The following is a 17,037-nucleotide window of genomic DNA, read 5'->3' on the forward strand; positions in this document are numbered from 1 at the left end:
AAATTACAGTTTGATGGATGTTCTTTTTGAAGCAGCACCCTGTATGCACACTTGGGACCACATTTCAGCTCAGATGGATCCCTCCCACTTCTTCTGAAGAACATCCGGAGATTTGACTACATGTGAATTTAGTTTTCCAATCTCACAGAGTTCACTTTCATCTCGGAGTCGCCATCGGTCTCCTCTTCGCTCTGCTCCAACGTTGAGCGATAAACATAAAAAAGCAGAGTAAACATAATTTACAAGAGCCCACTTTCTCCGTCTTCCCTCGGGACGGTTTATATCCCGAGCTTTCTGTCGTCTCCGAGATCAAGCTGATCAACGAGGGGTTCGCTCTGATGTTGTCAAGTTTAACGAATGAAAGAGGCAGAGGGTTCACCCCTTTTCTGGAGAAATGTATAAAGGATCAATCTCACTCCTCCTCCTCCTCCTCCTCCTCCTCCTCGTGCTGCTGGACATGAAGGTGAGGTTGATAACGGATTAGATTCGCTGCAGGAATACCAACAAGCTGAGTAGATTTCCATGGCTCCCGCGTCTCTTTCTCATTCGCCCCTGAGCAGAGGCAATAAAAGAAGAAGAGGGGGAGGAGGCGGCGGCCGCGGCTAAAAGGTTTGCCGGCTGAAGGCGGCTATAACTCTGAGAGCCTTGAATGGGATGTCTCAGAGATATGAAAAAAGAGAGGAAGTAGTGCTCTGGAGGAAATAAAAACGTCCAACTTTGGCGCAATAAGAGCACACTCCAAAGCACAAGACGAAGGTCTTTGGGATGCAATAAACAGGAAGTCAGACCGGTCATTTTCTATCTTTCATCAGAGTTTCATGTTTCATAACTGATTGTTTCAATACAACCTCCAGACTCTCTGCTCACAGATTCTAATGAGGCTTTTTTTTAAAGCATAGAACCAAACGCTTTCTCCACTTGCCGTCTACAGTTCCTGAGTAATAATGTACTCTGTCTTTTACAACTTCTAAAAGTTATATTATATTGTTGCACCTTTAACAAATGAGTCTGGATATTAGCCTTGAATGGGATATGAAAAAAGAGAGGAAGTAGTGCTCTGGAGGAAATAAAAACGTCAAACTTTGACGCAACAGAGTGGTACAGTGACGAGTCCTAAAACCAGGAAGTGAGTCAGCATTTCACCACTTCCTGTTCCCTCGTCTCAGAGCCAATGGGATCTCTCCATAAGATTTAGGAAAATAGCTGGAAATAAAGTCTGTGGTTGAGACACAGTGAAGAGACGGATCACGTTTTGTTCAAGGACATTAAATCCATCAGCAGTGACCCCACTGGTGATTTCTGAAGAGTTGACGTGTCTGAGAAACGATGGTTGTTACCAAGTGGCTGAATAGGACTACAGAAGTCGTGGAGGTCGTTGTACGTCATTATGCCGAACACGTAAACACTCCTCTAAGTTTGTTTCTGTTCTGCTTGAAAGCAAGTACCTGCCTCCTGCAGACTGTTCAAACAAACGCTTCAACTCGTACCATTTAGAATCTGTGTGTTGGAATATGGATCTTAAGTTGGCGTGACGTTGAAGCAGCGACCCTGCTGTAGTTCATTTATAGCATATGGTTAGCATTTTGCTTCTGGCCATCAGATTTATGATTTGAACATTATAAAAGTAGGGTAGACATGTGGAGATTATCCGACTGAACAAAACGTGCATTCATCAAACAGGCTCGTTTCCACAGATCTTATTATCTCTTATATAACTCCTATGGAGAAATCCCGTAGCTTTTTGCCGAGGGAACCAGCAGCTTACTTCCTGGTAAATACGTCATCCCTGCACCGCTCCATAAGAGCACTCCAAAGCACAAGATGAAGGTCTGGTTGTTTCAATATAACCTCCGGACTTTCTCCATTTCCTCTCCTGCTGCGACCCCACACTTTGCTATTACTGTTAAATCTCTTTTAAATGATCTTTACTCTCCATCAGTGCTAATGTGGCTTTTCCCGCTGTTAGAGTTTTATTGTTACACTTTTAATGAATTCGTTTGGATATTAGCAAGATACTCCATTCTGCAGCAATCTTTTTAATAATGAGCCTTTTTTGTCCACAGTTGTATTGCAAAAATCTTTTTCTCCACTCATCTTGTACGACCGCTCGAAGTTAATTATATGGTTGCACTTTTAACAAATTAGTCTGGATATTAGCAAGTTTCTCCATCCTGCAGCAATCACTTTAATAATTGGGCTATTTTTCATAGGCGATATAAAGACTCCCATTTTCTCCACTCGCCGTCTACTTTTCCTGAGTAACACTGTACTACAATTATAATGTTGCACTATTCATCTATTGATTGATTGAGTCTAGATATTAAGATATTAGCGAAATACTACATCTTGCAGCCATCAGTCTTTTTTTCACAGATATTTTCTCCCCTCACTGTCTTTTTAAAACTGGGAAAGTGAATTATATTTCTGCGTGTTTAATTAATTAGTCTGGATACTAGCAAGATACTTCCTCCTGCAGCAATCCTTCTAATAATGGTGTTTTTTTTTTTGTGACATGACATTTTCTCCAATTGCCGTCTGCAGTTCCCAAGTCATAATGTACTCTGTCTTTTAAAACTCATAAAAGTTAATGATATTGTTGCACTTTTAACAAATGAGTCTGGATATTAGAACAAAAAGCTCCATTCTGAAGCCATAATTGTAATAATTGGGCTAATCGTCTTAGTTGCGATGTTAAACCTCCCATTTTCTCCAATTGCCGTCTACAGTCCCCAAATGATCATGTTCTCTGTCTTGAGATGATATCCTATTGTTGCACTTTTAACTACCGTAATTTCCGGACTATAAGGCTCACCTGAATATAAGCCGCAGCAGCTAAATTGAATGATGTGTACATATATAAGCCGCACTGGACTATAAGCCGCAGGTGTTTTAATGTTTCATTACCATATGTAAGGGTTCGTGCACAGAGGGGATTGTCGGGAAAGAGATGGCTGTTTGAGGAAGCTCCCATTTATTAACATTTCAACAAACAAGTTGCATATTTGCATAACGTATTCAAGTGTTAGCATTTAGTGCAATAGTAGCTACAGAACATGTGCTGTGTAAACTGTACTGTATCACATAGCGTTTCAGACACACAAACTTTTCAACTTTCAAACTTCAACGGTGCGCTCCCAGCGCACGTACCGGCAGTGATCTACAGCAGTGGTTTTCAACCAGTGGTACGGGGACAAACTGTCTCGCTCTCGTAATGTCTGTCTGTCTTGCTCTCGTTCTGTCTCTCGTACCACTCTCGGTTCCACTTTTACTTTTGCGCGCTACCTGTCTCACTCTTTTCCGGCCTCCAGCTTTTCCTGCTGGAGCCCGCCGCTTAAAGGTGGGGGGCGCGGACCGGCCATAGAGCCCATAAAGTTAAAGGTGGTGGACTGTAACCTGTAAAATCCATAGATTTAGGAGATCCCCTAGTGGCCGTTAGATGTACAAATCCATAGATTAGCCGCACCGTTATATAAGCCGCAGCGTCTAAAAATGGGAAAAAGGCGCGGCTTATAGTCCGAAAATTACGGTAATTAGTCTGCGTGTTAGATACCTTTTTCACAGTTTCACGTTTTCTCCACTTGCCCTCTACATTTCCTGAGTAATAATGTACTCTGTCTTTTACAACTTCTAAAAGTTAAATTATATTTGTACAGCTTTAACAAATTAGTCTGGATATCATAAAAGATAAAAAAAATTCTTAAACGTAAAACCTCCACTCACCGTATGCTGTAGAGCACGTTGCCGTTTTTAGATATGCGCAGCAGCTTGTTGTCGGTGGTGACCTCGTGGAAGTTGGCCCCCTTCTCGTTGGCGAAGAACAAGTCAGGTTTCCAGATGGAGTCCAACATAGAGGGGTCGAGGTCCAGCGAGTCGTCGGGGTACTCGCTGTACGCCAGGCGAGGGTCGTTCCACTGCTGCCGCAAGAAGATGTTCACTCTGTAGTCCTGAGAGGAGAGAGGAAATACATCAAGGTGTTAGAGAAGGAAAACTGCACCTGTTCTCTATCTTATCCGTTTCTACTATATTTAAAATGTCCCCCATTATGCAAAATCCACTTCTTCATGTCTCTTCTACATCAGCATGTGTCCCCTCTTCTTCATGTCTCTTCTACATCAACATGTGTCCCCTCTTCTTCATGTCTCTTCTACATCAACATGTGTCCCCTCTTCTTCATGTCTCTTCTACATCAACATGTGTCCCCTCTTCTCCATGTCTCTTCTACATCAACATGTGTCCCCTCTTGTTCATGTCTCTTCTACATCAACATGTGTCCCCTCTTCTTCATGTCTCTTCTACATCAACATGTGTCCCCTCTTCTTCATGTCTCTTCTACATCAACATGTGTCCCCTCTTCTTCATGTCTCTTCTACATCAAAATTTGTCCCCTCTTCTTCATGTCTCTCTACATCAACATGTGTTCCCTCTTCTCCATGTCTCTTCTACATCAACATGTGTCCCCTCTTCTCCATGTCTCTTCTAAATCAACATGTGTCCCCTCTTCTTCATGTCTCTTCTACATCAACAAGTGTCCCCTCTTCTTCATGTCTCTTCTACATCAACATGTGTCCCCTCTTCTCCATGTCTCTTCTACATCAACATGTGTCCCCTCTTCCTCATGTCTCTTCTACATCAACATGTGTCCCCTCTTCCTCATGTCTCTTCTACATCAACATGTGTCCCCTCTTCTTCATGTCTCTTCTACATCAACAAGTGTCCCCTCTTCTTCATGTCTCTTCTACATCAACATGTGTCCCCTCTTCCTCATGTCTCTTCTACATCAACATGTGTCCCCTCTTCTTCATGTCTCTTCTACATCAACATGTGTCCCCTCTTCTTCATGTCTCTTCTACATCAACATGTGTCCCCTCTTCTTCACGTCTCTTCTACATCAACATGTGTCCCCTCTTCTTCATGTCTCTTCTACATCAACATGTGTCCCCTCTTCTTCATGTCTCTCCTACATCAACATGTGTCCCCTCTTCTTCATGTCTCTTCTACATCAACATGTGTCCCCTCTTCTTCATGTCTCTCCTACATCAACATGTGTCCCCTCTTCTTCATGTCTCTTCTACATCAACATGTGTCCCCTCTTTTTCATGTCTCTTCTACATCAACATGTGTCCCCTCTTCTTCATGTCTCTTCTACATCAACAAGTGTCCCCTCTTCTTCATGTCTCTTCTACATCAACATGTGTCCCCTCTTCTCCATGTCTCTTCTACATCAACATGTGTCCCCTCTTCTTCATGTCTCTCCTACATCAACATGTGTCCCCTCTTCCTCATGTCTCTTCTACATCAACATGTGTCCCCTCTTCTTCATGTCTCTTCTACATCAACATGTGTCCCCTCTTCTTCATGTCTCTTCTACATCAACATGTGTCCCCTCTTCTTCACGTCTCTTCTACATCAACATGTGTCCCCTCTTCTTCATGTCTCTTCTACATCAACATGTGTCCCCTCTTCTTCATGTCTCTCCTACATCAACATGTGTCCCCTCTTCTTCATGTCTCTTCTACATCAACATGTGTCCCCTCTTCTTCATGTCTCTCCTACATCAACATGTGTCCCCTCTTCTTCATGTCTCTTCTAAATCAACATGTGTCCCCTCTTCTTCATGTCTCTTCTACATCAACAAGTGTCCCCTCTTCTTCATGTCTCTTCTACATCAACATGTGTCCCCTCTTCTCCATGTCTCTTCTACATCAACATGTGTCCCCTCTTCCTCATGTCTCTTCTACATCAACATGTGTCCCCTCTTCCTCATGTCTCTTCTACATCAACATGTGTCCCCTCTTCTTCATGTCTCTTCTACATCAACAAGTGTCCCCTCTTCTTCATGTCTCTTCTACATCAACATGTGTCCCCTCTTCTCCATGTCTCTTCTACATCAACATGTGTCCCCTCTTCTTCATGTCTCTCCTACATCAACATGTGTCCCCTCTTCCTCATGTCTCTTCTACATCAACATGTGTCCCCTCTTCTTCATGTCTCTTCTACATCAACATGTGTCCCCTCTTCTTCATGTCTCTTCTACATCAACATGTGTCCCCTCTTCTTCACGTCTCTTCTACATCAACATGTGTCCCCTCTTCTTCATGTCTCTTCTACATCAACATGTGTCCCCTCTTCTTCATGTCTCTCCTACATCAACATGTGTCCCCTCTTCTTCATGTCTCTTCTACATCAACATGTGTCCCCTCTTCTTCATGTCTCTCCTACATCAACATGTGTCCCCTCTTCTTCATGTCTCTTCTACATCAACATGTGTCCCCTCTTCTTCATGTCTCTTCTACATCAACATGTGGAAAGAGACTCTGAAAGTTTCAGGAACAAAGATTCTCTCTCTTTTTGATCCATTTCTGAAAATGAGCTGATCAGATTTTGGCCACTTTATGATGTCATAACGGTTTTTGCAGTGCACTGCAGTTTTCTTTAAACCAAAGGTCACTCAATGGACTTTGAACGCAAGAGAAACACTGACTCTATTTTCAATAATTTAGAAAAGCCTTCATCGTCCATAAATCATTATTAAAAACAAAACAAATATTAGTTAAGTGACCAATAACAACTGCCAACCTAAGAGGAATTACTAACTTACTTTACTAGGACAAACCCAAATGGCTGTACCCCAAAAACAAGCAGGTATTAACGTCTACAGGCAATCTATATATTTGTTAAGGCCAAGTTTTCTTGCGTACATTACCATTTGAAGATGTTATCGAAAATGTAATGAAATAATCCTTTGACAATAAAACTATAATCTAATATGCACATTTTTCTAATTCAATATGAGCCGTTACAACATATCCAATTATAAGCTGCGCTCTCTTGAGCTCCAAAGTCTCTCCGAAGCAGACGAGGCGATTGGAGGAATATTGATTCGGCAGAAGTCATAAAGCATAGATCCCAGAAAACACATGAACAGGAGGTAGCTGCAGAGAGATGAGTGTTATCAGGGCTAAAGATAAAGGAAAGGGACGAAGAGAGTCTAATCGAGGCTGAATCAAGAAGCTGTGACTCGACATGGAGGAAGGGAGGGTGGTGGATACAGAAGGAGCGATGGACGGGACTTTGCGGTTGGATGAGCAGGTTTTTATGGGTCTTCGTCCATATGTCATTTTCTGCTTTATGTGAATGGAAGAGAGATTTCACTGATCTGGACGAGCTGTGGCCTCGAGACGCATCTGAGATTATTTTGACCTCCTAGAGCCACGTAGCATCTCATCCGACAGAGCCTGTGCTTTTTAAAACGTTTGTATGACGATATCAATATATGACAAACGATATCATGACAGCCCACCACAGCCCACCTCTATCTATATGTTGGTATGTATGTGTGCTACTATACTATATTGTTTTTTTAATAGTCTAATAAATATAAAATCATTGCCAGTGTTATCAATTGCAAGTGTGTATTTGTTGTAATAATGACAAAAACATAATACATTTCACATTAATTATAATAAAAAATAAAAACGATTTCCTTAAAAAATGATGATTCACGCTCGTGACCCCGCGGCGAGCTGGGGGTGTGTCAATGATTTTGCGGCAGCTCTTTCTCTCAAGAACGCTAACGAAAAAGCTCTGTAATGGCAGGCAAACATTTTATACTTGACTTCTTTTCTAAAAAGAATATAATTCAGAAGAGGAAAGAGGCTAGCAGCACCGAAGCTACAAGTGAAGCTGCTACTAGACTAGTACTACATCATCACAAGAGCCGCCTAAAGACGTGGACAATGCTAGCACTAACGCTAACGTTAGCTGCGCTAGCAACGTTCCCCTGGCTAGCTCAAGCTCACCTTTCCCAGAGGTATGGGCGGAGGAGATGTGGCGGAGGAAACAAGAGGCATACCCGTGGATAGACTGCAAAGCTGGGAAACTGGGCTGTAAAGTTTGTTCATCCATTTCGGATTTATCAGTCTTCAAAACGCAAGGTGTGTGTGTGTGTGTGTGTGTGTGTGTGTGTGTGTGTGTGTGTGTGTGTGTGTGTGTGTGTGTGTGTGTGTGTGTGTGTGTGTGTGTGTGTGTGTGTGTGTGTGTGTGTGTGTGTGTGTGTGTGTGTGTGTGTGTGTGTGTGTGAAAAGCAGCGCTGTCTGCTTATTTGCAATGTAGGCTAGGCCTAATCAGAATAATTTCAAGTCCAGATTCAATGTTGTTTGCATAAATAGGCTATATTTTTCGTTTCTTTTATTTAATAAGTTAATTTCAGGACAACTTTGGGAATTTTGTTTGTTTGTTATGAGTTTTAAATATATTTTGAAAGAGAGAGAGAGAGAGAGAGCTGTCTGCTTAGTTGCAATACTGTAGCTTATGCATTTTAGACCTATACATTGTTTATGTAACTTATGTGCCAGTGTGTCCATGGTTTTGAGTCTGTGTGTGTTGAGCGCAGCGCTGTCTGCTTTTTGCAGTAGAGTAACTAAAGTAGGACTAAGCATACCGGTAGTTTCTGTGGACCTGTCTGCCCGTTATGTGAGTGCACTGCACGCGTGCGCACTTGTGTGGCATTGTTTGGGATGACCTAATTAAAATAGCGTCCCCCCAGTAAAAAAATCCCCACTACACCACTGCGTACGACGATAAAAGTAAAACCATCTGCACAACTCACTGTCTGCCGTCCAATCTTATTAAACAAATGAACTCCACTGTCTTTGTTATGTCAGTTTCTGTCTGAAACAAACAGCCAAATCAAGCTTGTACTTCACGGGCGTATTCCTGAAAAGTTCAAATATTTCCAACTCGCTCTACAAAAACGACCGAGTGCTCAGAAGAAAGACTTTGGGTGCAACGTTTTTTCTCGAGGCGGCCTCCTGCAGCAACATTTGCTTACACCTCATTGGAGACAATTGGAAACACTCAATCATTTACAAGTACAGCAGAGCTAACGTAACTCTACTCTTATTTCTTAACTTGTTTTTGGACGCTTAGGGTTAGGGTTGTGTATGCTTGTAGTTTGTCAGAGTTATTTTTCTCCCAAGAACAAGTCTAGAACCACCCAAAAGGAGAACTTTCCAGAAGCCGGTAGTCTGAAGAAAAACCCGGCCAAATCAAGCTTGTACTTCACGGGCGTATTCCTGAAAAGCTTAAACATTTTCAACTCGCTCTACAGAACGTATACCTTGTTTTTTTATTATGTTCCTCACTTGTTATTGTCATTTTCTGTCATACTTTGTAAAGCAATTTGGGCTGCGTCAATTATGAAAGGTGCTAATTCAATAAAGTTCATTATTATTATTATTATTATTTCTGAACTCGTTTTTGGAAGCCTAGGGTTACGGCCCATCTACACTACAGGCATCAACAAATCTTGAAGCTGGGCGTGTCTGAAGCTTGGCGATTTTTTGCGAGCAACGCGACCAACAACCAATCACATGAATCTCCCGCCCCCGACATACAAAGCAATAGCAATGTTAAAACGAAGTAAACTGGATATAAAATCCCCAAACAGGCGAAAACCTACCAGTTTCACCCACTGTCTCTGCCACCTCCCTCCATGCCTGGTTCCTCCGGTTTGTATCCCGGTAAATAGTTCTGGTCGTAAAGAACCGGGTGATTTGCTACCTTAATATCTCGTTTGGAATATGAGGAAATGAACTGCGGTCTGGCTCTCCCAGCTTGCACGCGGTTTGATTGGCTGAGCTTGCACTGGCGGGATTTGCATAAACGGGATTTGATTGGCTGATGCCAAGCATCGAGCCTCAAAAGTTGAACATTGCCGATAGATGCTCGTGATGCTTGCAAAGCCATGCCATGCTCCCCACAATGCAGTTCGGCGAAGATTAAAAATCTTCTACGTCACCCCATTCAAGTGAATGGGCGAAGCGTTGAAAGCATTTTTCGATGCCTGTAGTGTAGACGGGCCGTTAGGGTTGTGTACGCTTGTAGTTTGGCTTTCCAGCGTTACTTTTCTTCCAGACAGTAGTAACAGTCGTAGAAGTACAGTAGTTGGGTACAGAGACAGATAGATGGATGAGCAGAGTTACCCTGCTACAGATCTGAAGGTCACTGAGCTGCTGCTCTCTCTTTAGTCTTACAGCGAGATGGAGAGATACAGCGAGTCGACAGACACAGGGATTGATGAACAGGAGATAGAAGACTGTCGTTTTTCAAAGACATTCACAAAAGCCTACAAAGAAGAGATAATAACGAGTGCTTCTGCTGGTTGTTTTTGATTTGAGTAGGAGGGATTTCTAAGGCTCAAAGACCAAAGCCTTTCCCTTTGTGTCTCAGAACAATCACCTTCAGAACAAGAATTGAAACAACCAGATACAAAACAACATTGTTTGTGGTTGATGGGCAGATCTTCTGTACTCAGTATTTTACAAGGGATGGTATCATTGATGCTGTTTGTGAACCTTTTACAGAACCGTCTTAAGAGGAAGACTGAAATGTACAAGTAATACAATTAAAAACAAAACAAAAATAACTCGTGATAAAGAATTCATGAAAATGCTCAACACGGGAATCTAGCTAAACTGTTTACTTAAAGTCATGCTCCATTATCTAATATTAAGAAATCCCTGGTTCTGACCACTGATACATGTGGAGGAGGACTATGAGGGTCACATGTGCATTTTTTATTTTTATCTGACCAAAAGTGAATATTTTTTCACTTCTGAGAAAAAAGTCAGAATTCAAAATGTTGTCAAAATCCAGACTTTTTTTTTTTGATTTTCCAGAAAAATAATAATTTTGTAAATCAGAAAATACTCATTAATCCTAAACACGTTTGCAACCCAAGTAGCCCTTAGTCCCACCAAATCAAAAGTTAAATTAATACATTATGTGGTCCTGAATCAAGCAATATCAGGCAAACGTTTATATATTGAAATTGTATTAGTTTAGGATAAGAGGAACCATCTTGTTTTCAAGGGGTCTCCGACAAACAGCAAGTCAGAAACAAATAAATAAAGACAAAGCAAAACAAACAAAATACAATCACTTTCAGGGTTGGGGACAAACAGGACCCACATGCAGATCGAGGAGGGAGCAGGTTTCAAAAGGAAACAAAAGGCGAGCTTTATTTAACAAAAGCTGAACAAAAACAAGAATCCAAGAACAGGTACGAGGTAGCATCCAAACAAAGGTGACTGTGACCAACATGAAGGGGGCCGTGAACGACAAATAACGAACCAACACTGAACACAGGAAGAGACTAAATACAGGGAGGGGTAATCACGAGACGAGAAACAGCCGGGCAGGGAAGGAGAAACACAAGGGCAACAGGTGAACACAATCAGACAATCAGACACACCAGGGAAACTAACGACAGGGAGGAAGACAAGACACAGGGAGAACAGAATAGCAAAATAAAACCATGACAAGACAGAACAAACAAAAACCGTGACAGAAAACTAAGATGGTGACAATCACGTCTCAACAAATTAAAGAAACAAATTCGGACATATCCACTGTCCATACTTCAAACTAAAAAGCCTCTGTAGCATTACATCCTGATACAGTTTGTCTTCTACTGAAAGACTCGAGTCAAATGTTCGACTTTTGACTCAGGGAAAGCCGCTGCTCTTTGCTTTACTGATTCAAATCAAAGATTCAGAGTCTGGTTTTTTTAAAAGGTTTCCTCCAGCTGGTGTCTGATCCGACCGGGGGTTAAACCCTGCAGCGTTTCGACGAACCTCCACCAGGAGACTTTTAAACCTCTGCTGTTGAACTGAGGGATCAATACAGCGCCTGCAGGTCTGACTGGGAGAGTTTTAACACGTAACCCTGCACCTAGCTTTACAAGAACCAGTTCCAGTACCAATTTTAGGTTTCAAATATTTTAAAGAATCACACTTGAAGAGCTGCCTGCGCTGACAGAATGTATACAGATATCTGGTTCAGGGCGCAAGACATTGAATGTTTTAGATACCAATTTCAATTAAATGCAATAAGTATACTGCTCAGAATCAGAATACCTTTGTTAGGCCCACAGAGGGGAAATTTGCAACGTTTACGTATAGTAAATAGTGTACATTTATGGGGGAAAAAAACACACTATTAGTTGTTTTAACAAAAAAAAAATAGCTTAAATAGAAAAAGAAAAACTAGAAGATGTAGTAATTTTAACTTTTAAATTGTAACGTCAGTATTTACTCCCAAGAAAACACTTATGGTGTCATTTGTCTGGTGAGAACAAACCTCCATAACCTACATTTTGCAAATAAATGTCTATATTTTAGGACATAGCACATGCAATGTTATATATAGCAACAGATGACAAGGTGCCTTCAGAAAGACATGGAATACATGTGCTGTTTGTGTGCTTCTTGGTGAATAAAATACATTATGAGTTAATTGATTGTAAAAATGTTACTTAAAAACACTGATATTATTGCAGATCTGTCCTACTGGAAGTGTTTTTGGCCGTCGTAGCACGTTTGCACCTCATGGCCACGAGAAGTAATAGCTCTCAAAGAAACGAAGCTTATTCGTGTAATTTTCCCGCGAACCGACCATCTCCTCTAACGGTTGTTTTCAGGGTTAACGCGAGCATAAGGTTAAGGTCAGGGTTTGAATTAAGAATCGATCGAGGTAGCAGATATTAACTGTTGCACCCTCAGAGCTGTAATGTATTTCATCCAGCGCCTGTTTCACAATCAGAGATGGAGTGTCCTCATTCAGGGCGGGGTGGCATTTAGCTCGCCTCTCCATCCCCTTAATTGTCAATTATTCTCAGAATATGGAGCTGGGCCACTTCGTCCCGGCTGCAGCCATCATTAAACTGCGAGGCGTAGCCGAGAGAGAAGAGGCACGGCCAGCAGCCCAGCAGGTGGCATTTAAAGTGTGTGTGTGTGTGTGTGTGTGTGTGTGTGTGTGTGTGTGTGTGTGTGTGTGTGTGTGTGTGTGTGTGTGTGTGTGTGTGTGTGTGTGTGTGTGGGTGTGGGTGTGGGTGTGTGGGTGTGTGGGTGTGGGTGTGTGTGTGTGTGTGTGTGTGATACAGTCACATGGCAATCAGCCTCCTCCGTGAGACCCTTTCGCCGTTTATCACTGTTTATTACGTGGAATATCTCACATGAAACAAATGAGCTTGCCCTTTCAAGAAGGAGTCGTCTTTTTCTTCTGCACCAGAATATGATAAATAACCTGAAATGGCGCCGAGATGAGGAGAGCGTGTGTCGATGGAGGGAGAGAGGGAACATAGAGGAGAGGAAGGAGACCACATCAGTCATAAAGCCGCCTGCGGTTCAGCACCAGCTCGGAAAAGGGCAAAAGTCGAGAGGAAATGGCCTTTACGCCATCGCTAAAGACAAATTGAATTATGAATTCAGTGGTCACACAACTCTGACTTCTACACACAGCTAATGTTGTGATGATGCTGAACTTTAGCACCAGCTCTTTATTCTACAGGGCTCCTTTAAGACATGTCTTTAAAGAGTCCTCTCCTGCTGATGTTCAGGTGTATATCAGTATGTAGTGTCTCTACTTTAAAGAGTCCTCTCCTGCTGGTGTTCAGGTGTATATCAGTATGTAGAGTCTCTACTTTAAAGAGTCCTCTCCTGCTGATGTTCAGGTGTATATCAGTATGTAGTGTCTCTACTTTAAAGAGTTCTCTCCTGCTGATGTTTAGGTGTATATCAGTATGTAGTGTCTCTACTTTAAAGAGTCCTCTCCTGCTGATGTTCAAGGTGTATATCAGTATGTAGTCTCTCTACTTTAAAGAGTCCTCTCCTGCTGATGTTCAGGTGTATATCAGTGTGTAGTGTCTCTACTTTAAACAGTCCTCTCCTGCTGATGTTCAGGTGTATATCAGTATGTAGTGTCTCTACTTTAAAGAGTCCTCTCCTGCTGATGTTCAGGTGTATATCAGTATGTAGTGTCTCTACTTTAAAGAGTCCTCTCCTGCTGATGTTCAAGGTGTATATCAGTATGTAGTCTCTCTACTTTAAAGAGTCCTCTCCTGCTGATGTTCAGGTGTATATCAGTGTGTAGTGTCTCTACTTTAAAGAGTCCTCTCCTGCTGATGTTCAGGTGTATATCAGTATGTAGTGTCTCTACTTTAAAGAGTCCTCTCCTGCTGATGTTCAGGTGTATATTAGTATGTAGTGTCTCTACTTTAAAGAGTCCTCTCCTGCTGGTGTTCAGGTGTATATCAGTATGTAGTGTCTCTACTTTAAAGAGTCCTCTCCTGCTGATGTTCAGGTGTATATCAGTATGTAGTGTCTGTACTTTAAAGAGTCCTTTAAATACTTGCTGCAGAGTATTTCCTGCTCGTCATGCCTTGAAAGGCCATCATGAAACAATGGATTGAAAAGCTGGTCAGCTTGCAGATGTCTTTCGGTCCATAAAGCCTTGTCTTCACGGCTCAGAGGCTCCTCTCGGCTCAGATGGATGAACATTTAGTGCACCAAACTGAGAGGGGAATGGGCTGTGCAGCGTTCGAGGATTCAAATGAGGGGAGAGTAATTGGAGGGTGCAAATGAATGATTTTGAATTGCTGCGAATCATTTCTGGTTTATAAAAAAGATTTGTTTACACTCTGAGTTGTGGATGGAGGGGAACATGCAGCAGGACGTGGACATATGTGCAGGAGGAATACTGTATACTTCACATCAATATGCTTTAGCATTGACTTATCGAGAGTAATGTAAGATAAGTTAGCATTTTGTACTTTTGTATTTTCATCTATTTTATATTTGTATTTAATAAATGTTTACTTTTTAGTTCTTTATAACTAATGGTCCAGCGTGGCGTCTAGTTCTTGTCACATCGAGATACATAAGTGGTACGTGTGTGCGTGAGAGAAAGCAGAATATAGGGGGAACAGACAGTAGTAAGTCCAAGTGTGTGTGTGTGTGTGTGTGTGTGTGTGTGTGTGTGTGTGTGTGTGTGTGTGTGTGTGTGTGTGTGTGTGTGTGTGTGTGTGTGTGTGTGTGTGTGTGTGTGTGTGTGTGTGTGTGTGTGTGTGTGTGTGTGTGTGTGTGTGTGTGTTAGGGGTTTCACCAACTACTCGACTAGTCGACTAGTCGACTACCTTTACCACTAGTCGGCGCTGTAGGCCCTAGTCGACTAGTCGTGGAAAAAAATGGAGGTAAACGAGGTGCTGCAAAATGCTCCAAAACACGTCCGACATTCTTATGTATGGCAGTACTTCAACGAAGATGTAACCAACTCCACAGTGAAGTGTCAGTTGTGTACAGCTGTACTGAAGTACAATACAAATGCATCTGCTATGCGCAACCATCTGAAGATGAAGCACCCGCTGCCGACAGCTAGCACTACAGTAGCAGTAATGCTAGCACCAGTGAGCAACGGACCGGCGTCAGCACTGAACAGAGGCAGACGAGCAGCAAGAAAACACGGGTCAACAGTGATGCGGATGATGAGCTACGGGATTACTGCCAGCGGACACCGCATATCCCCACAATGGATAATCCACTGGAGTGGTGGGCAGAAAACGTGCACCGCTTCCCCCGCTTTCGAGGAGCTACCTGGCTATTCCAGCCACAAGCACCCCGAGTGAGAGGGTTTTTTCCCTGGCAGGCAACACTGTCACCCGAAAGCGGTCAAGCCTCCTTCCCTCACATGTCGATGCGTTGGTGTTCAAACCAAAAATATGGAAAGGTGGACGTTATCGTGGAGGACAGCGAATAAAGTGTTGCGCAATGCGCTGTTGCGCACTGGATTTACGTGGCATTTATGTAAACAAGAGTTTTTTGCTGTCGATTTTGGTGAGTCCAGTGTTTGTTATTTACTCAGCCATGTAACACAAATTAAAATGCAGTGTTTCATGTTACTGTATGAGTTCCAATAGAAAATACAGTTGTAAACCTCTCTTTGTGTGTCTTTATTATGACGTAACGACTAGTCGGCTACTATTTTGAAAAACTAGTCGACTAGTAAATATTGGTAGTTGTGAAACCCCTAGTGTGTGTGTGTGTGTGTCCTAGCATTGCTATACTTGTGGGGACCTACATCTGTTTACACAGTCACGTGTGGGGACTCACCTCCCTTATGGGGACAAATGGAGGTCCCCATGAGGGGAATAATTCATGTTAGGGTGAAGACTTGGTTAGGGTTAGGCATGTGTTGGTTAGGGTTAGGATAAGTCTCCAGGAAATGCATGAAAGTCAATACAATGTCCCCCGAAGTGGTGTGTGTGTGTGTGTGTGTGTGTGTGTGTGTGTGTGTGTGTGTGTGTGTGTGTGTGTGTGTGTGTGTGTGTGTGTGTGTGTGTGTGTGTGTGTGTGTGTGTGTGTGTGTGTGTGTGTGTGTGTGTGTGTGTGTGTGTGTGTGTGTGTGTGTGTGTGTGTGTGTGTGTGTGTGTGTGTGTGTGTGTGTGTGTGTGTGTAAATGAATGATTCCAGGGAATGATTTTGAATTGCTGTGAATAATGTCTGGCTTATTAAAACATGTTGTGTTCACTCTGAGCTGTGGATGGAGGGGAACTTGCTGCAGGACGTGGACATATGTGCAGGAAAAGAGCCAGACTCCTCTACAGTCTGTGGGTTCATATTCATGGTTCAATATCCCGACATAAGGCCGTTAGACTGTTCAGTAAAACCCTGAAATTACAATCCACCACCGCCACGCTGCTATGAAACCATTAGCACAGGAAATGCTGTACTTACACAACACCACACTCATTTCAGCATGCATTCAACTCAGGCGGTAAACCACGCATGAAAGAATGCAATCTTCCCCTTCTTCGCCTATTCTTCTTCTGCTTCTCCCTCGAACAACAAGAAATCCCAGAAAAATAGAGAAACAGCAGCAGCCATCCTCTGATTCCACGCCTGTCATAACATCCTGTCGCCTCCCTGATGCTCAGGTAGGGAGGAGGTTACAGAGGAACACACATTATGGCAGCACATCTGCTCTGAATTGAGAGAGGAAGACAAAATAATCTCATCCAGCAGCTGAAGCGCCGTGGGACGTCAGATCCAGTTACAAAAGCAAACTTCTCTCCGGATGTTGGGTTTAGTTATTTGATCAATTAGACGTTTAACAACTGTCAAAGTAAAAATAATCTTTAGACTATGTCACACACACGACAGATTCAAACATTTTAACGAACATTACATGAACATACGTGTC

At 42.5% G+C, this 17,037-nt stretch overlaps 1 protein-coding gene across 6 annotated transcripts in view; it reads right to left on the reverse strand.

The window, feature by feature from the left end:
* The window catches only part of glra1 (glycine receptor, alpha 1), a 171,473-nt gene that overhangs the window by 61,468 nt on the left and 92,968 nt on the right, over nt 1-17,037 (reverse strand). For all 6 annotated transcript variants that reach the window (XM_079670304.1, XM_079670308.1, XM_079670303.1 and 3 more), the window contains one exon: nt 3,721-3,944. In XM_079670304.1, the coding sequence (XP_079526430.1) occupies nt 3,721-3,944 (224 nt within the window). The remainder of the gene's footprint in view (nt 1-3,720; nt 3,945-17,037) is intronic.

This window comes from Notothenia rossii (genome assembly GCF_949606895.1).
Source record: "Notothenia rossii genome assembly, chromosome: 3".
Taxonomy (NCBI): domain Eukaryota; kingdom Metazoa; phylum Chordata; class Actinopteri; order Perciformes; family Nototheniidae; genus Notothenia; species Notothenia rossii.